Source organism: Leiobunum rupestre, chromosome 8 (genome assembly GCF_980474605.1).
Source record: "Leiobunum rupestre chromosome 8, qqLeiRupe1.1.hap1, whole genome shotgun sequence".
Taxonomy (NCBI): Eukaryota; Metazoa; Arthropoda; class Arachnida; order Opiliones; family Sclerosomatidae; genus Leiobunum; species Leiobunum rupestre.
The window spans coordinates 16,707,892-16,725,525 of NC_143391.1; the positions used below are offsets into that span (position 1 = coordinate 16,707,892).

The 17,634-nt window shown below is 37.7% G+C and overlaps 4 protein-coding genes across 8 annotated transcripts; 2 read left to right on the forward strand and 2 right to left on the reverse strand.

The window, feature by feature from the left end:
* Window positions 1-204: 204 nt before the first annotated feature.
* On the forward strand, window positions 205-4,494 carry LOC149932508 (uncharacterized). 3 transcript variants are annotated; one of them, XM_090156273.1, is made up of 5 exons: window positions 205-594; window positions 2,056-2,455; window positions 2,520-2,728; window positions 2,799-3,020; window positions 3,082-4,494. In XM_090156273.1, the coding sequence occupies exons 2-5, from the start codon at window positions 2,065-2,067 to the stop codon at window positions 4,171-4,173; spliced, it is 1,914 nt and encodes a 637-aa protein (XP_090012399.1). In that variant the 5' UTR covers window positions 205-594; window positions 2,056-2,064; the 3' UTR covers window positions 4,174-4,494. The 3 variants fall into 3 exon arrangements, with proteins under 3 accessions (XP_090012399.1, XP_090012400.1, XP_090012398.1); XM_090156274.1 differs by lacking the exon at window positions 205-594 and adding an exon at window positions 698-773; XM_090156272.1 differs by lacking the exon at window positions 205-594 and adding an exon at window positions 1,533-1,621.
* A 76-nt stretch (window positions 4,495-4,570) lies between these two features.
* Ipp (inositol polyphosphate 1-phosphatase) lies at window positions 4,571-7,548 on the reverse strand. Of its 3 annotated transcripts, none has more exons than XM_090156276.1 (5): window positions 7,094-7,548; window positions 6,301-6,532; window positions 5,972-6,230; window positions 5,741-5,915; window positions 4,571-5,471 (listed from the first exon to the last, which is right to left on the reverse strand). In XM_090156276.1, exons 2-5 carry the CDS (start codon window positions 6,529-6,531, stop codon window positions 4,919-4,921), a joined length of 1,218 nt encoding a protein of 405 aa, XP_090012402.1. In that variant the 5' UTR covers window position 6,532; window positions 7,094-7,548; the 3' UTR covers window positions 4,571-4,918. The 3 variants fall into 3 exon arrangements, with proteins under 3 accessions (XP_090012402.1, XP_090012403.1, XP_090012401.1); XM_090156277.1 differs by lacking the exon at window positions 7,094-7,548 and adding an exon at window positions 6,811-6,857 and having other exon boundaries at window positions 4,571-5,071; XM_090156275.1 differs by lacking the exon at window positions 7,094-7,548 and adding an exon at window positions 6,811-6,848.
* LOC149932510 (uncharacterized) lies at window positions 7,379-8,386 on the forward strand. The gene is made up of 2 exons (XM_090156278.1): window positions 7,379-7,784; window positions 8,097-8,386. The coding sequence occupies exons 1-2, from the start codon at window positions 7,524-7,526 to the stop codon at window positions 8,286-8,288; spliced, it is 453 nt and encodes a 150-aa protein (XP_090012404.1). The 5' UTR covers window positions 7,379-7,523; the 3' UTR covers window positions 8,289-8,386.
* A 1,483-nt stretch (window positions 8,387-9,869) lies between these two features.
* Cdk12 (Cyclin-dependent kinase 12) lies at window positions 9,870-17,627 on the reverse strand. The gene is made up of 13 exons (XM_090156271.1): window positions 17,077-17,627; window positions 16,059-17,025; window positions 13,603-14,652; window positions 13,396-13,532; window positions 13,162-13,332; window positions 12,903-13,092; window positions 12,672-12,833; window positions 12,403-12,597; window positions 12,210-12,341; window positions 11,883-12,142; window positions 11,655-11,824; window positions 11,377-11,587; window positions 9,870-11,255 (listed from the first exon to the last, which is right to left on the reverse strand). The coding sequence occupies exons 2-13, from the start codon at window positions 17,015-17,017 to the stop codon at window positions 10,579-10,581; spliced, it is 4,314 nt and encodes a 1,437-aa protein (XP_090012397.1). The 5' UTR covers window positions 17,018-17,025; window positions 17,077-17,627; the 3' UTR covers window positions 9,870-10,578.
* Between the last annotated feature and the right edge of the window lie 7 nt (window positions 17,628-17,634).

The following is a 17,634-nucleotide window of genomic DNA, read 5'->3' on the forward strand; positions in this document are numbered from 1 at the left end:
ATACTTATAATAAATAAAGCCTAATTAACCGGGGTGCGGATTAAAGATCGCTAATATGAGCAAAACCCCGTGGTTGCCATAAGAAACCAGACGGGAATGATTTAGGTTACTAGGTAAAAACCAGTTTCACCGCCTTCAGCGAAAACCGGGGTTCGACGTTTTTTGGTGGGATTCGGGCTTTGAAGTAGATCTGTCAAATCTATCGCGGGAAAAGGGCGACGCCATACAGCGTTCCGCGCATCGGAGAAACTTTCTCTTTTTCGCGGTTGGGAAGGGGTCTCTTTCTCCCGATGGTGGGACCCCGTTGTTTCCCAACTTCGGCTAGCGTTGGGTAGAAAAGCGAAAGAAATTTATTAGTTTTTCACCCCTGACTTTTCCAATAAAAATCGAAAGGGAAAGCGGTTAGCCTTGAGATTACCACGAGGGAAAAAATGAGGATGCGAAAAGGGGATAATAATCATCTTCCACCTTTCAAGCAGTGTCTTCGAGTGGTTTTCGAAAGAGACGCGACTTCTCCTTTTATAGAGATGATGAGACGTCTTTGAGATAAAACTTGACAAATTTAAAGTTTAAAAAAAAACTTCGCTTCAAAAGGTAAGTGTTTTTACAATCTTTAAAACGCCAAAAAAATCCTTAAATTTAATTTGCTCGAGAAAGCGGAAAATTTGTATACACGAGAGAAATGATGCAAGTCGATATAATATCGTATTTTGGGACTTCGCCTTGAACAGAAACCGCTGGCTGATGAAGTCGCTTTTCCTGTTACTTCAAAGGTTAGGTTTGACAGCTAAAAACCAATCGATTCAAATAATATGGAACGTATAAAAAAGTGAAAATCTAATTAACGCCGCAGGGTATCAAGGTGAAAAGCTCCAGAAAAATTAGCAATATTTCGCGTTCCTAACATTTTTAGAAATTAACCAGTTCAATTTTAATCTACGCGAAACACAAAAGCGAACGGCAAAGTGGAGAATTAAAAGGAGGTGTTGTAGGTTCAGAGGGAGTGAACACCCACGCAGTTCGCGGAGTGGTTTACCAAGGGTGGGAGTGCGAAATATACAAGGAAGGGGAAAATGTGGAAACAGGAAACCAGTTAGAAAGATAATGTACGAGCATCGTCAAAAGTTTCCAAAAAAAATTAAAAAATGAAGTAATTACAAACCGCAAACTCGTATAAACAAAAGTTGTAACGTAAACTAGTCTGAATTTAAAAACACAAAGTGTTATGGTAGTAAACGACGCAAAACCTTTGACAGTATTCTCATTAATACGTTGCACAACTCTACCGGTACCCTGTTAGTCGTTAGTGTTTTATAAGCGACGAAATATTTGAAAGGAAGAAGAAGCGGAAATTTAGGACGAGATTTACAGGCGTCAAAGATGAGCGCATTCTGAGAATATAAAATCTTGCGATAGAAAGATAATGGTACCCATTTCGGAAAACCCGTTTTATCCAAAAGGAGTGTTCAAATTGCGTCATACTTTCTAAGAACCACTTCTCCAAAGTCCAAACAACTGTTCTTGAGTAAATGAATGTACTTCCACTTTATAATTAAGGGCAAACAAACAATTTTCTGTCCGATCGTAGCGACCACTTGAAAAGTGATTTTACCGCAAACTCGTAAGTAGTTAACGTTAACATTCTTATAAACGGCGCTACAGTCTGGGGGTGAAATAATTTGAAATTAAGAGGGGTATACGACTTGACTTATTACCGTATCGGGAAGGTAAATTGCCTGTTTACCGGATCTGGCGGAATAAAAGCGGGGGTACGAATTAAAATAGAGTTCACGGTCATTTCAATTGTTGTTATTGCGTGTACCGGCGTAAAACGGCCAGCTATTCGCTCGGTTGCCTCCGGAGAATGATACCCGACAACCAAATAATGCTTGACCGATTTCGAGAGACAGACGTAAAGTCTGAGACTTTCTCTGACCTCTTTCTACGGCTAAAATACCAAATTAAGTAGAGAGTAAAATGAGCGTAGTGTTTGGAGCACTTTTTATTTCCATACAACAGAATTTCGTTGTAGTTAAGACTTTTCGAATTTCGTAGGAATGAGAGATGTCTACCACGGTCGAACCGAAAACGGACCAGCCGGCTGGTACTGCTGACACCGTCGAAGATGTTCCGAAACGAAAAACATCACCCCCGTCTCCTCACATGGTTACGGCAACGGACACCACTAGCAAAAAGCGAATTCTAAGGACTCTAAGTCGAAGAGGAACCGAGAGCTTGAAGGATCTGGTTACTTGCTCGATATGTTTCGACCGAATGAACCGGCCAAAAATGCTTCCTTGTCAACATTCCTTCTGCCTGATGTGCCTGCAAAATTGCACCGTAGAAGGCGCGAAATTAAAATGTCCGCAATGTCGCTCCGAGCACACCTCCTCCAAAGACGGAGCGGCTGACTTTCCCGTCAATATTTATTTACAGTCAATTCTAGATCTCTTGGGTATGATAACAATATGGTGACAATACAGCGTTTATATATACACATACGTTTTTTTATTGTTCAGATTCAGATTACGCAGTCGTAGACGAATTTCTCCGATGTTACGTTTGTCAAACTGTTTGCGACGCGCTGGAATGCGAGCACTGCAACCACAGCTTCTGTTCGGTTTGTCTTGACACACATTTGGACGAACTAAAAAATCAGTTAACTCAAATAGCGGAACGACTCGACGCTTCTCGAAGTAAACTAAAGAGTCGCTTAGATTCATTCCAGGTTAGGAGACATTATTAAACAATAATTTCGATATTTCTTAAGTGGTTTTACAATATTTTTATCTTTAAAGCAAATCTCTCAAACGATCAAAGAGGAAATAACTTCTACCACTAAGAAAAAAATTCTAGAATTGAAAGATACTGAAGTTCGGCTCTTGGGAGAAGTGGATAAAGAATTGGAAAACGAAAGAACTATATGCGCGGAGGCCAACGACAAACTGCAAACCACCTATGAAAGATTAAAATTGGCCGTGGAAAAAGAATACGAAGCAATAGCTACTACTAGCGATAAGGTAAACCATGCAAAAAAAAAAAATACTTGCAACTAAAGTAACGGTATATTGCATTTTAAAGATGTCGTTTTTCGTGAAACTCCACCACGATTCGGCCGAAACACTCTCCGACGTGTCATCGATCGAACAAAGCAAGTTATCTTTCGAATCGGAGGCATTTGTAGTTACCGTAGACAGGCGGAGCGACGTTTCAATCAGCACGGAGGACGAACTCAAAAACCAAGAATCGCCACCGACGCAGATCAACGGAAAAGAAGCCGCCGATGGACATTCCCGACTCTACAGATCCAAATCTTTCGTTCCCAAGGGAAAACTAGGAGCGGGTTTGATCCAGAGACCGTCCGGTATCGCGGTATCACCGTGGTCCCACGAAATCTTCGTCGTGGCGATGGACAATCACCGCGTTTTTGTCTTCGACTTTCAAACGGGTCGCTTACAACGTTCCTTCGGAAGTCGAGGTCAAAAACCAGGGGAGTTTTTGTGTCCGTTCGGAATCGCCTTATCCCCGGTGGATAAACATATACTAGTCACTGACAAATGGAAACACTGCATCCACGTCTTTGCAAGAGACGGAAAATTCCTGAAGCAAATAGGAAGCAAGGGCCGATCACCTGGACATTTTCGAAGCCCCGAATCAATTTCTGTCGACCGTAATGGCCGCATTTACGTCTGCGACACGTGCAACAACAGAATACAAGTACTGGATAACAACGGCACTTTCGTCGTCGAAATTGGAACTAGATCTCAAATTGAAGCCGGCTCACTCCGACAACAAAGTATGTTCCACGAACTGGCAGGCATTGCAGTCTCTCCCGACGGACAGAGAGTAGTCGTGTGCGATTTTGGCAACCATAGAATACACGTCTTTTCTCCGACTGGTGGCCACATCCTAACATTTGGTCAAAAGGGAGTCTGCAGGGGGCAATTCATCCACCCAGAATGCGTTGCTGTAGACAACATGGGATTTGTCTTTATAGGGGACAGTGGAAATGGACGCGTTCAGATATGCCGACCGGATGGTCGATTCGTCCGGGCTTTTGGTAGCAAAGGTTCCAACAGTGGTCAATTTAGTTGGATTTCAGGAATAGCAATAACGGACAAACACGACATTGTTATTAGTGATTTCAAAAATCACTGTGTTCAAATATTTTAATTAGGGAAATCCTATAAGGATATTGAAACAAATATTTAGGGTAGTTTTTTAATTTCCAACGTGAACCTGTAATTTAAATTGGGTTTTAAAACATTGTTGAATTTCCTTACAACACTTTATTAAATTACTAAAATTGTTGGAATCACAAAATGCCGTAAAATTATCTTAAAAGCTTTATTATAAAAGCAACATAGTACTTATATTTAATTCGCTTCTAAATAAATTACATAAAACATCATTTGAAATTTAAACAAAGTGTTAAAAACTTTAACAAAAATAAGTACTTTTTGGGTGACACAAAATTATTTAAAAGAACTATAAAATGGGCTATTCAATAGATTTATAAGGCTGGTTTTGTAACGAAGCACCATGAATTTGTAGGGATTAAAAAAATGTATTGCCACATGATAAGCATTTTATGACTAGATAATATGGTATATGTAATATGGTACATATTTAGGAAACTTATACCCTCTTCAGACGATCATAAAGCAAACAAATATTGATTAAAAAATTAACCTTAATTTACTAAACCTGGTTTAATATGCCTCGTCTACAGAGTTCATCATAAAATACTGCCACAACTTAAAATCAGCATTTTAATGAATGGCTTCAATTTCAATTGATATAGTCCTAATACAATGCCATATTGGTACCTGAAGTGGTATCTGTACCTTTAAGGAATCTAAATGGTAAAATGAAGACTAGGAGTATTTAAACTCAGTTATGGGTCACAGAACTTTCTTCACAGGGCCGTTTCTTCCATTTCAGAATATTTATGGTAAGACGCTTTCAGGTAAGTGACAATCTCTATTAACCCTTCTAGGCTATTGTAAGCTAAAATACCTTCAGAGTTACACCATCTATTTACATGTCCATCTGAGGTTTCCTCTTCTCCCTGATGGTAAAATAATTGCAAAGAATCAACTTTTTGGGGTATTGTATCCACTTCCGTTTGCATCACTCTATGAAAACTGACTACACCCCCTTGGTCACCTTCATCCCCTAATGCCCTAAGAATAGCGTGCGGGCCGCAAGTGTCCCATCGATAAGTAGAGCCTTTGGAGAGCAGATAGAAGTCGGCTTGACCTCTAGCAACTGCTAGTAACTTATAACCAGCACCTGCCACAGGGAGAACTCTGTAGCGTTCTCGGAGGCGAGTGAGTAGGGAATTTGACTCGCTCGCACTGACCATCACGGTCCGTTGGGGTCGCCAAATTGCAGAGGACTGATCAGCAAAATCAGAAACAGAATGACATCGGAGAGATGAAATTCCCCAAAAACATCTGCCAGTCCAACTTATAAAGGTGTAAATAATTATAAAAGGCAGGGTAAAAAAGAAAACACTTTTCAATCAACAATGAAAATACATTTTGTTTAAAAGTAAGCAACATCAAGCTAATTCCTAAAAGAAATCTTGCAACATTGGGAGAGTGACCCATCTTGCTACCTAAGCTCATATACCACTTTATTTTAGCAAAAGTCCGGTAATTATCTGAGGGTACTTTCATATAAGCCATGCCAATTTTGAATGAAAAACACAACTTAAAGCCTAAAATGAACTCACATTTGCTGGGCTTCATCAAAATCCGCAAAAGGTTGGTTGATGGTTCCTATTTGCGGAGCACCAGTTGTCACATTGTAAGCACCAATTAAAACACAAGCACATTGAAGTCCGTTTCTGACCATTCCAGAAGAATCAGGTTCTTCCCTGTTTCCTCGAATGTACTCAGATGTTGAGTCTAAAACATTCAACTAATTACATAAATGACCCAAAATAAATAAAAATTTAATATACCTATGGGATCAATCCAAATACCAAGTTCTGTTAAATTCAAAATGCCACTAACAGCTGTCAAATCATGAATACTCAAGGCATTTGTAAATATAGTTTTAGCAAGCAAGGCGGCAACTTTTTCATTTCCATCCAGAACTTTACACAAAAGAGCTGCAGTATCAGATTCGGAAGATAGTATTTTGACACAAATAGTCTCGCCCAATGTGTTGGTAAAAATGTTAGATTCTTCGCCATATACTCTTGGTCCAATAGCTGGAAACTAAATTATAAAATTATACAACATGAGATATTACTGTAAATAATTTTGACTATAATAAAATAATGCATACTTTAGTACACAAATCATGCTTTACAGTTTCTTGGACTACTACATCAGCTAAAGTTTTGAAATCATGTATAAAACGTGAGTTTTTTTGGTCATCAGATTTCTCTTGCACAAGCAATGTAAATAAATCCTCTTCCGCTCGACAGCATCTTGCAATATTTGCTGCTTTTTCGGATGCCAACAGCAGAGCTTCCAAAAAGGATGAGACACTGCATTCTTCAATATGGTCAGGCATTCTTTAAAGATAAAATGTGAGTTGTTGTATGAAACCTTATAAATGACTTTTCATGCATTTGATTTTAAGAAGCCAAGGCCAGAAACAATTTCTCTACATTTCAAAGGTTTCCTTGATCTAATTTATTGCACCCATATTTCTATACTTAACTCTGACATATGCCCCTTGCCTATATTGAATATATTATGCATATAATTCACTTAGTTATTTTAAGAATAACAAAATAAGAGGCCCACGATTTACAGGCATTATTATTTTAAAAATGCATTTGTGAAATACCTTATAAGAAAATTAAATTCCATAGCTACCCTCCTCTATTTAATAAATTTAAGAGTAAAGCATTTACTGAACATAATGCCTTTGTAGGTTGGGGTCATTTTCTTAAAGCTATGATATTATAATTTTAAATATATCATGGCAACTTCCAAAATCAAAACGTTTAAGAATTTGGCCTTAACCAAGCTGCTAAGGCTTAGAAAGAAATCTAGTTGAATAAACACACCACTTAAAACCTAAATTTGTAAACAATTTAATTTGTTTAAAATTTTATCTAAAACCTTACCAAGCTTTTAACGTAGATAAATCATGAGATATCAAAAACTTGAAGTATATTAAACTAATAATAAATATAAAACGCGTTTTGTAGCTTCGACAACTGGAAGCATCCGAAGCAGACTAAATTTTGTAAGAGATCTGGCAGCTCGACCAGACTCTTAAATTTTAACAATTGAGAGTAATTTATATCACTGCTTCTTTGGATTGAGGAAAATTTCGAAGAAAATTTAAAAAAAAATTGTTGATCCGCCCTCAAATATATTTTCCTTTGATATTTACTTAAATAAACAAATCGACAGCTAGTTCATAGAATCGCTAAAATTTCGGCTTTGCTCCAGCCTCCATAGGATAACCAGGAAAAATATCTGCTACGTTGTCTGATAGAGACTTCATTGTCAAACCTTTTCCATTAAACATATAAAACAAACTTTGAAACAATGAACCGTGGTAATCCGCGATTTCGAAGTCATTATTCGCCACAGTTTTCATCTTCACCTAGAAATCAGTTTTCTTCTCATTTACCACCATACCAAACGCCAAGGCCTAATAATGACAACAGAAGTCCCTATCGTCAAAGTAACCAATCATTCAACCCACAATGGTCAAGTTCTCCAAATTTTCACAGTCCACAAACAAATTATGGCCGAGTTTCTGATTATTTAAGCTTAACTGACAACTCTGGAAACAGGCTTCAAAGGGTAATAGAACAAGTTATATACAATTTTAATAACACACATTTCTAATTTAGCATCAAATTATTATATACCATAATAACAGTACAAGAAAACATTAATTCAAAACATTTTTCAAGTTATGGAATTTGAAAGGCAATTTCCTCCTTATAGCTTAAAGTAGTTTAAATTCAAAAATATATCTCACCTTGAACGACAATACGAAGTCTTGAAAGTGGAAGTTCACATTTTCTAGTACATCACTCTTCATAATATTAACTCTCATACATTAAAACACGCGACAATCAGTTTGAGAATCTTTAAAATGTTCATTTTCAGACAACCCAGTCTCAAGGAAGGTGGCGAGGTTCTACAAGTAAGAAAAAACAGTCTTGTTTCGATATCCAGATGTACATAGAGCCAAGCATGTTGACAAATCCATGGTCTCAACTTGAGAATCGACTTAATCGATTTAAGTCATTAGAAAAACCAGATTCTTCTTTAAAACAGGAAGATCAATCAAATTCTTGAAGGTATCAATCTTTTTTCTTTATTATACCTGATAAGGAGAAAGGAAAACAATGTAACATAAATGTTGTGAAATATATAGTATGTTAATACATATGGCATTAAAGAGTATTTTGCAATAATTATTTATTTTTTGCAAGACCAGCTCAAAAAAAAATTCTTTATTGATCAAAAATACGTGGTAATTTTGTAAAATGTCTAGCCCATTCTTAAATTTGCCTGGCGGTGGCTGGATGACACTATCAACAGCGCGTTTTTTGAATATATAAAATCATGATCTGCCATAATTGTGTTTTTGGACAATTTATTAAGTCCTATCCCTGACTAGCTAATTTTTGTCGGAATATTTATTTCGAAGCAAAGGAGTGTTCTAGGAATAAACAAGGGCGGTGTCTTGTTCTCAACCTGTTAGAAAGATAAGAACTAGGAACAGGGATGTAGAAAGTACCTTAAAGGAAATTAATAATATTCCTAGTATTTCCTATCGCCCCAATGTTCACCGCGACCTCCAATTTTTTTTTTTAGTAGTGGTTTGTTGCAGAAATGCACTAAAATTGTTGACGTTTTCCATAAAGAACGCGTTCGAGGTTATATTCCCTTCAGTTACGTAACCAGGAGTTTCGTTCTAGGGGCACCCCCCTCTTTGACTAAGCGTCTTGATTATCTTTAAGCAGTAAAAAAGTAGCTTAACAGCTCGAAGGTTTATAAGAAATAAGACTGATATTTAATTTGGAGTCACTTCCCGACCAGGGATCGGTGCCCTTTTACAACCTTCTTCCCAACGCAGCTCTGATCATAATAAACCTGGCACCTAGGAGCAACAAACACAGCACCACACACAAGGAGAACGCAACCCGTCAAAAGTCGTGCATTTTTTTGTGTACAGTTTTCATTGGTTAGACGCTTTCGAGCCTGCTGCCGTCAGAAGGGAAAAAAATCGGAAATTGTCTTCCCCCCGCCCGTAAAACGTTCAACGTAAAGGAATGAAATTTGTACACAACACTGCGCTAGGGTGTTTAAAGGCTAGCTGCGTTCTCCTTGTGTTTGTTACTCCTAGCTGCCACATTATTCTGGCGCCAGATAAAGAATTAAAATGCCAATCAAAGGAGAATATTGAAGTAGTTCCCTCCCTTGGCGCCTCGTGTTTCGACCCCTACAAGACTCAGGTAAGAGTTGCATGAAGCGGCTAGTACTTCAAATCATCTTTTGGGAGGACCATAATGAAACCATAATTCCGGGAATCATGATAGCAAATATTAACGGCGATAAACCAAAAGAAAGAGTACCTATCCTGACCATGACCCCTCCCCCCCCCCCCCGAAATATGTACCAGCTCCCCCCCCCCCCTCTTTTGACGAAACTAACGCATCCCCCGCCCCCGACGCACTCAAACTTTTTTAAGGGCTAATTTGTGGGTTGAGGACCATTAAAATGTCATAGAAATGGATGAGTTTGAAGAGATAATATTATCGAAGATCTTTTATGTCTTATGTTGCGAAATAAGCCTAATTTAGTGTCAACCATGGTTGTATTTTGTACCCCAAACAAAATTCACTTTCCATACAGGTTTATGTTAATGACCAATTCAGATAGTTTACAGTGACATATAATATCTTAATTTATTAAATATTTAACAGAAGCTAAATAATTGAGACTTAATTTCAAAGTTGGAGAAAAGTATAAAAGTCTTACTTTTTCAGTGAAAAGGTTGTTTTAAGATATGAACATCTTCGTTTACTGCAATTACTAAACTCATACAAATGTCTCCTCGCGTAACCAAGAACTGGACTACAAATAGTACGCGATGCAAACATTCTAATTCGCGAAACATTACCTCAAAGATAAATTATACAGTTAATAGAATCATGATTGGAATTTTCAACCTATATGTCATTATATAATAATAAAAAAACCTCTTGAATCGAAACATTTCATTTTAGTCATTCAAAATATATCCAGGAATAGGTTAGTTTAGTTCTTGACAAATAGAAACTAATACGGCTTACCATATTCCCAACTTGGAAATTTTCCTAAAAGGCATGAACTAAACTCAAAGGGAAAGAATTAACTAGCTAGATAATAAAACTATAACTCTGAAATTCTACGCAAATATTTACAAAAAGTAAATAGTTTTAGCTTTGAAATGAACTTAATTTATTACAAATTGATATTAAATCACTTTCTACACCTTAGGCATTTCTAAAGATTACCGCCCCTTGTAACACCCAAACACACAACATTACAGCCAAGTTCTCAACTTTATATTGTATTATGAAAGGGAGGTAATCAATAATTAAAAGCCACCGGAATAATGTCCTCCTCTCATTCGCGGACCCTTTTTGAATTTTCTATTTTTATCTTGCGAATGTCGGGAGCTATTGAAGTCTAGTCTAGGAACCTTATCTGGGGTGGGTAGAAGAGATTCCTTAACTTTAGACCCTGTATTTGAGGGGCTACCAGCCTTTTGGGGAGAGCTCGCAGCCAAGGGTGGGCTGCTGTTGTTGTTACTAGTACTAGGAAAGGTATTCATATCAAATTCAAAATTAGCAATACCTGGATGTGATAATCCTCCCGATGGCTTTATTTGTTCTTTCGGGACGTAAGACCTCCTTTTATCTCCCAGGGAATTTCTTTGTCCTGAGTTATCCATTAAAGGGTGGCCCAATTCTGGGCTTATGGGAAGTTCGGTTGGTAATGGTAACAAAGGCGAATTAGGTCTTTGCTGTAGAAGTGGAGGAGGAGGCAGGACACTTCCTTGTCCAGAAGATTTGGAATATTTTTGTCGATCTCCATCATTGCTAACAGAGCGGTGTTGACGATAATGCATAGGTGGTGGTGATTTCTTGGTAGGAATTGGCCTTAGAGAGTTCGATTGGTGTGCCTCGTGTCTCATTTTCTCTGATGAAGAATGCCCAAAGTGGCGACCACTCTGCTGAAAGTGGCTTTGTCTCGCTGAAGTTTCATCCACATCTTGTAGAGGAAAAATACCAATGACTCTCAAGTTTTAAACAACAAAAACTTATCCTAAATTGGTGGGCTTAATTTATCATTCAAATATTACTTTCGGCTGATAATAATCCCTAAAACTTACCATAAGGATTATTTTCCTCCTTCTGTCTACAAGTCACTGGCGCAGTAGCTAGAGGGGAAGGTTGAGGACTAAGCCCTAAATCCATAGGTTCTGCTCCTTGGTTTTCCTTCGTATCATCTTCGTTGCCTTTACCCTGGGCATTATTGGAAGTGCTGGAGCGAATTTGAGATTTCAAGTTTTCCAGAAGCTGAGTCGCAATGTTTGGATCACTCTTAAATATTTATTGCATTATTACAAACGTTTCAAAAAATACATTTATTGTTCAACAATTTATTTACCTTGAAATTTAAAAGACCAGCAAGTTGGCTTATTGTCACTGTTGGTTTGGTCTGCAGTGCCGCAGTTAGAAGTGAATGCAGTTGGGAGCTGATTTGTTGAGCATTTACAGCAGCTGCCTCGCTTTTGCTTGGCTGTTCCCGGGAAGGACCAGCAGTATCTTTATTCGAATCTAAAATCCAAATTATGTCATCACTAAATTAGTACCCCTTTCATGTTTTATAGTTTACCTTTCAATTCTGTGCTCCTGCTACCATCTTTATCGGACATGCTACCTGGATCTGACCATCCATCGGGCAGTTTTCCTTTTGGGCGCACTGGCGGATTAGAGCCGGATAAAGTCGCGGCTAGCGCTGGATTAGTAGTTACATTAGGCAAAACTTCGCCAGGAACTTGGCTACCAGCTGTGGAAGCTGTTTCTTGTTCCAGCTTTATCTGCCGTCTGCGCCTTTTAGACCACATTTCATGGCAGTCTTGCCAATGTGGCAAACTACGTAAGACAATTTTTACTTTATGACCCTTATTTGCTTTAGCTGATGGACTTTTTAGAGATATACCTTGGTGGAGGCATAGTTTCAGGATGAACATCTTTTAACCACGGTGATTTTATGGCATTGTCAGCAGTGATCCTTTTCTCTGGGTCAAGTTCTAGCATTTGATCTAACAAATCCAATGCTGGTCCTGGAATGCTAAAAAGAAGAGGTTTAAATTAATTATTCAATTTTAATTCATAATAAAAGATTTATTTACAATGAAAACTCTTCTCTGACTTTGCGACGATACTGTTTCTTTGGTTTAAAGGTGTGCCAATGAGGTAGTTGAATAACTTTTGGCCAAACTGCTGGACAAGGAGTACCGCACAGGCGGCTTATGGTGTCTAGCTGAGCCATTTCCTGATTTGCTTGAAATATTGGCTTTTTGACAAACAGTTCAGCTAAAATACAACTGAAACCAATTTTCAGTATATAAAATAAAGTGCAGAATATAACAAAAGTTACTAAAATCTCACGAAGACATACCCACAACTCCATACATCAATTGCTGGCCCGTATCTTTCTTCTCCTAGTAACAATTCAGGAGGCCGATACCACAAGGTAATCACTTTGTTTGTGTAAGGTCTGCTTTTATCTTCAGCACTAAAGAGACGGGCTAGACCAAAATCAGCCAGCTTTATTTGACCTCTACAAAGGTGGAATAAAATAGGTGGTTAAAAACATTTTCCTATGTCTTAGGGTACGGCAATTTCATACCTATTATTCATTAATATATTTGAGCACTTGATATCCCTATGTAAGAAGTTCTTTTTGTGACAATACTTTAAACCATCTAAGAGTTGTTTCATAAAAGAAGCAATGTGGTGCTCTCGAAAATCAACTAGACCAGACTCGAGCAAACCCATTAAATCATGGTCCATGTACTCAAATACCAAATAAAAAGCACCTAGTTCATCAAGATTTAATGTGAGTCTCCAAACTCAAGTTAAAAGCAAGATCATAAGTCAAAAGGTACCTTTGTCTTTTCTGAAATCTAAGGCATCTTGTTTATCTGTGACTATTTCTTTTAGGTTGACTATGCTGGGATGATTTAATTGCCTCAAAATTTTGATTTCCCTAACAGCTGTTATTGGAAATCCTTCTTTTTCATTTTCCAGGCGAACCTTTTTCAAAGCCACCAATTCTCCTAATAAAAGAATGCATAAGTAAAACATGCTATCTTTTAGTTTTCATATTTATTATTTCTAACCTGTATCTTTGTCTTTAGCTTTGTAAACTTGACCATAGGTGCCCTCTCCAATTTGGGATATAATATCAAAAACCTCGACACATCTTTCACCCCAACCAGAAACTCTTTCAGCTGTTTTATTTCCCTTGTGGATTACACTAAGAAACATAACAATTTAGATAGTATGTAAAGCATCTCTGTAAGGTTAGTTGACTAGAACAGACAAACCTTGGCCTTTTAAATAGCTTATATTCTGAATAAGGCTTTGAAAGTAGTTTAGAATGATTTCCTTTGTGCTTCTTGCCTACTTCCATTTTTAAATTAGATGACTTGAAATCAACATCACCATCTGGTTCAGGTGACCTAATATCTTCTTCTTTTATACCAGGAGGTAATGGTAGTTCTTTAATACCACGTCTTGGAGGTGGTGCAGCAGGGGTATGGGGAGTTGGAGCTTCAGTTTTTACAACCACAGTTTGATTCGTTGGAGTTGTTGGAACTGGAGGGGTGGTCACTTTCACTGGCACTATTGCCGGTTTAGGAGAATCAACTTTGATGTCTGTTACAATTTCCGCAATCATTTCACTAGAGTCAATAGGGGATTGTATCATGTCTATAACTGGGGCTTGTTCTTCCTCTGTAACCTCGTGGCCTCCTTCATTTGTTGCTGTTTCAGAAGAGGTTACAGCTGGAGTTAAGACTGGCATTGGAGGTGGAGGAGGTAAATTGTCATTAGGAAGGGGAGGAACTGGTGGCAATGGAGGCTCTCTAGGGCTGTCCAAAACTATCTCTGGGACTGGAGTGGTTACAACAGGCACTGGATCAGTAACAAGTTCTGTTTTTCCTTCTTTGCTGGTCATGGGACCTTCCGCTGTGGCTTCTTTGTTCGGGGAGAGTGCCACTATTTCAATTATTTTTGGAACAGGTGAGGTAACACTTGCAGCAGCAGACGCAACAACTTCTTCAGTTTGAAGATTTTCAAGAGCCCTTTGTTTTTCTTGCACTAGAGCAACAGTTGCTCCAAAAGATGATTTAGTGGGTCTAGTTAAAGCGCGGGCTCTTCGATGTTTTATTAATTCGGCAGCCAAACTGGAAGCAAATTGTGCATCATTCACAGTAGCACTTGGACTACGATCTGATCGTCTCTTCCCCGAATAAGGACTTTTCGACCGTGATGCACTTCTTGATCGAGTTCTTGAATGTCGTTTTTTGGATCTACTTCTTGATTTGTTGTTGGTTCCCCTGCTTTTACTTCTTGAACGTCTGGATTTCTTTGATCTGTGAAGTTGAAAATGTATGATAAAGGAATACCATTTTCATTCACGCAAAAGGGTTATAAATTACAGCCAATAATATTAGGTTAACGGAATGTCTGCTATTTAGAAAAAGTACTCTATAGAGTAGTTTCAGTTTGTAGCTTTGGCTATGGCCGCCATTTTGTGCGGGATTTTTTCTCTATGGGAAAAAGCATAGGTGACGGAGTGTCACGTGATACTGAAATCACTGTATACGTAAAAAAACATAGCTAAACAGAAATTCTAGGTGAAAGATCCAGAAGTAAAAGTTAGGCTTAATTAAAAAAAACTTAACACTAGAAAATGAGTAAAGTAGAAGTATGACACACTAAACATAGCACTTCTTACCCCTGTATGGGTATATATATTTATCAGCATATTAGACGGTTGTCTCTTGCATTGCCTACTTCGAATCAAAAATAATTTAAGTAGATTTTTTCAGTTTATTGAAAACCAATAATAGTCTTAACGTTTTGATGAATAGTTGATTTTATAAAATAAAAAGTAGTTGTGATCAACTTGTTAAAATGTTGCTCTTACTTCACAAGACCCAGCGATTTGAACATGCGCTAGAAAAACCTATATTACTCGCTCATAGAATTATAAAAGAGACCACATTAAAATAAGAAAGCCACGTTACTTTATAAAAATAACTAAATAAATATTCAGTTGTTTTACTTATTAATTTTAAAATGATATGGGATACACCTAATTTTCAAAGGAAAAATTATTGCAGTACACTAGAAAAATTAAAAGAAAATAAGGCAAACGATTATTACCACCAAACTAAGCCAATGATAAAAATTACTTATTTTTTAGCAGACTTATCGATTGGTGGTATAATTTTTAGCAGGCACAACTTTAATGTGGCACCAAAAACTGTCGGAGGATCATTATTTATATGGCAATGAGGAAATTTCTATTTAAGGTGATATTTTTTACCCAAAACGGGAAGGTATTAAAGCATTTGTCATGGTGTCAAATAGCCATGGTATAAAAGTATATATTAGTGAACTTGTTGTATTTTTAAATTATTGGACGGAACGAATTTGAGAAATACAAAAGCAATTACTTTGTTACTGTATTAGAAACTTACATCTGGATAAATTAATAGGGGATCAACAGTTTTAAAGTAAGAATTCCAGGATTAATTTATTAGGTAGGCATGAAACTCTTAAAAAATTTTTAACATCTTCAATTTTGCCATTCCCATAACTATTTAGTATATACTTCTACCATTTTAAAACAATTTAATTTTGAATAATTTTTTTCCCAAAATCTACATATTACTTCTGCAAGGGCCCACTTTCATAAATTAAATTGAGAAAACTAATACGTTTACAAAAAGGAGCTTTTACACAAAATCTCCTGGTTAAAAATAAATCTCACCTATGTTTAGGACTTTTGCTTCGGCTTTTGGACCACCTGCTATTAGCAGCAGAGCTAGGACTTGTAGAAAGTTCTCGAGGTCTTTCTCTTTCTCTCGTGTCACTCGGGGATAATCTTCTACTTTTCCCATGTTTATGTGGACTAGCAAGTGTTGATGGACTTCGATTGGCTCTGTATGCTCTAGGCGCATCTGGTGATTGAGACCTCCTACTCTTAGAGTAATCGTCATTTGGACTAGCCAGCCTTTTACGTGGGAGAGCTGGCCTTTCACTTTCACGCATTGGTGGCCATACAGACCTTACCCTGTCTCTCGCACCAAGATAACTTTCGGGCATGGAATGCATACTGTGATAACTATCGTAAGGGTCCCTGTAATATAAGCGATCATATTCATCTTCAGGAGGTCCATAGGCACTTGGCGGTAATAATGGGTCCCTCATCATTCTTTGAGACAAGGAGTTTCGATCACGATTTCTTATGTCACTTTCAGAAACTGAAAGTTTATCATTGCGATCCCTATTCCGCCTTGATACACTTTTCACTTGAGATGACACAGTGGGACTAGAGTCTCTCGTCTTAGAGTGCTTTTTACTTTTACTCCTTTCCCTTGAAGGTGGAGGAGTCGGTACACGGCGTACTGGTGGTGGACTAGGTACAATTGGTGAATCTGTCTCCGATAAAGATAGGGATTCATCCGTGCTAACATCATCATATTCAACTAAGGGCTTTAATGCAACTGGCAAAGGCGGAGGAGGAGTTGCATTATCCCTTTTCTTTTTTCTGTGACTTTTATGGGCAGATTTCCTATGCCTTCGATGAGTGCTGGCCGGCCTACTGGAGGTTTTGTTGTCTAAATCTTTCTCAGACTTTTTCTCAGTATTTCGACTTTGCCTTGATTTTGAGCGACCGTGCGATGATACTTTATTACCATCACTCTTTCCTGATCTTGAACTAGGCATTTTGGAAACTAAAAAAAAATTATTAGAATATGGCATTTAAAAAAATAAAATAATTTTACCTTAAATTTTAACAAAATGATATCACAGTCTGTCGAGCCTCGGTGACGATGTTACGGGGCGAGGGTGAAACCCTAGGAAGAACACACCGGGTTTACGTTCGTAGCACCGCTGGAAGGGGAACGCGGTACGCCATTTTCTCTTTCTAGAAAACACGATCTAAAAACTCCGCTAAATGTATTTTGCCAGTAACTGGTGTTAACAAATTTCATAATCTTCGGCAAAAGGTACGACTAAAAACTTTAAAGCGTTTGAATAATAATTCTCTATCGAGTCAATGGACTTTGACGAAGAAAAATTGCCAAAATGGCGACTCAGAGTTAGGCCTAGCCTATCCAAATTAAAGAAATTTGGATGGGCCGATTCTTTTATATTTTTATTTCGAATATATCGTAAAACTTCCTTAGAAAATCTTTAATAAGTTATATTTTGCAATAAGATAGTTTTCATGAATTTTAATTCGTTTCTCAAACGGATGGAAAGAGATTGTTCGAGGCGTAGTGAAAGCGCCAGAATAGAGTCAGGCTAAAAATATGGCCGCTTGGCGACAGTGAAGACAA

What these genes read in the sequence shown, in the direction of transcription:
- LOC149932508 (XM_090156273.1), top strand. Translation starts at nt 2,065, where the DNA reads ATGTCTACCACGGTCGAACCGAAAACGGACCAGCCGGCTGGTACTGCT. An exon ending in GTCAATTCTAGATCTCTTGG is followed by an intron (nt 2,456 to 2,519) that starts GTATGATAACAA and finishes TTTATTGTTCAG; the next exon opens with ATTCAGATTACGCAGTCGTA. An exon ending in GTCGCTTAGATTCATTCCAG is followed by an intron (nt 2,729 to 2,798) that starts GTTAGGAGACAT and finishes TTATCTTTAAAG; the next exon opens with CAAATCTCTCAAACGATCAA.
- Ipp (XM_090156275.1), bottom strand. Translation starts at nt 6,833, where the DNA reads ATGGAATTTAATTTTCTTATAAG. An exon ending in GAATTTAATTTTCTTATAAG is followed by an intron (nt 6,533 to 6,810) that starts GTATTTCACAAA and finishes TTATCTTTAAAG; the next exon opens with AATGCCTGACCATATTGAAG. An exon ending in TTTGATGAAGCCCAGCAAAT is followed by an intron (nt 5,472 to 5,740) that starts GTGAGTTCATTT and finishes CACCTTTATAAG; the next exon opens with TTGGACTGGCAGATGTTTTT.
- LOC149932510 (XM_090156278.1), top strand. Translation starts at nt 7,524, where the DNA reads ATGAACCGTGGTAATCCGCGATTTCGAAGTCATTATTCGCCACAGTTT. An exon ending in CTGGAAACAGGCTTCAAAGG is followed by an intron (nt 7,785 to 8,096) that starts GTAATAGAACAA and finishes GTTCATTTTCAG; the next exon opens with ACAACCCAGTCTCAAGGAAG.
- Cdk12 (XM_090156271.1), bottom strand. Translation starts at nt 17,017, where the DNA reads ATGCCTAGTTCAAGATCAGGAAAGAGTGATGGTAATAAAGTATCATCG. An exon ending in AATATATTAATGAATAATAG is followed by an intron (nt 12,834 to 12,902) that starts GTATGAAATTGC and finishes CCACCTTTGTAG; the next exon opens with AGGTCAAATAAAGCTGGCTG. An exon ending in GAAACTATGCCTCCACCAAG is followed by an intron (nt 12,143 to 12,209) that starts GTATATCTCTAA and finishes TGTCTTACGTAG; the next exon opens with TTTGCCACATTGGCAAGACT.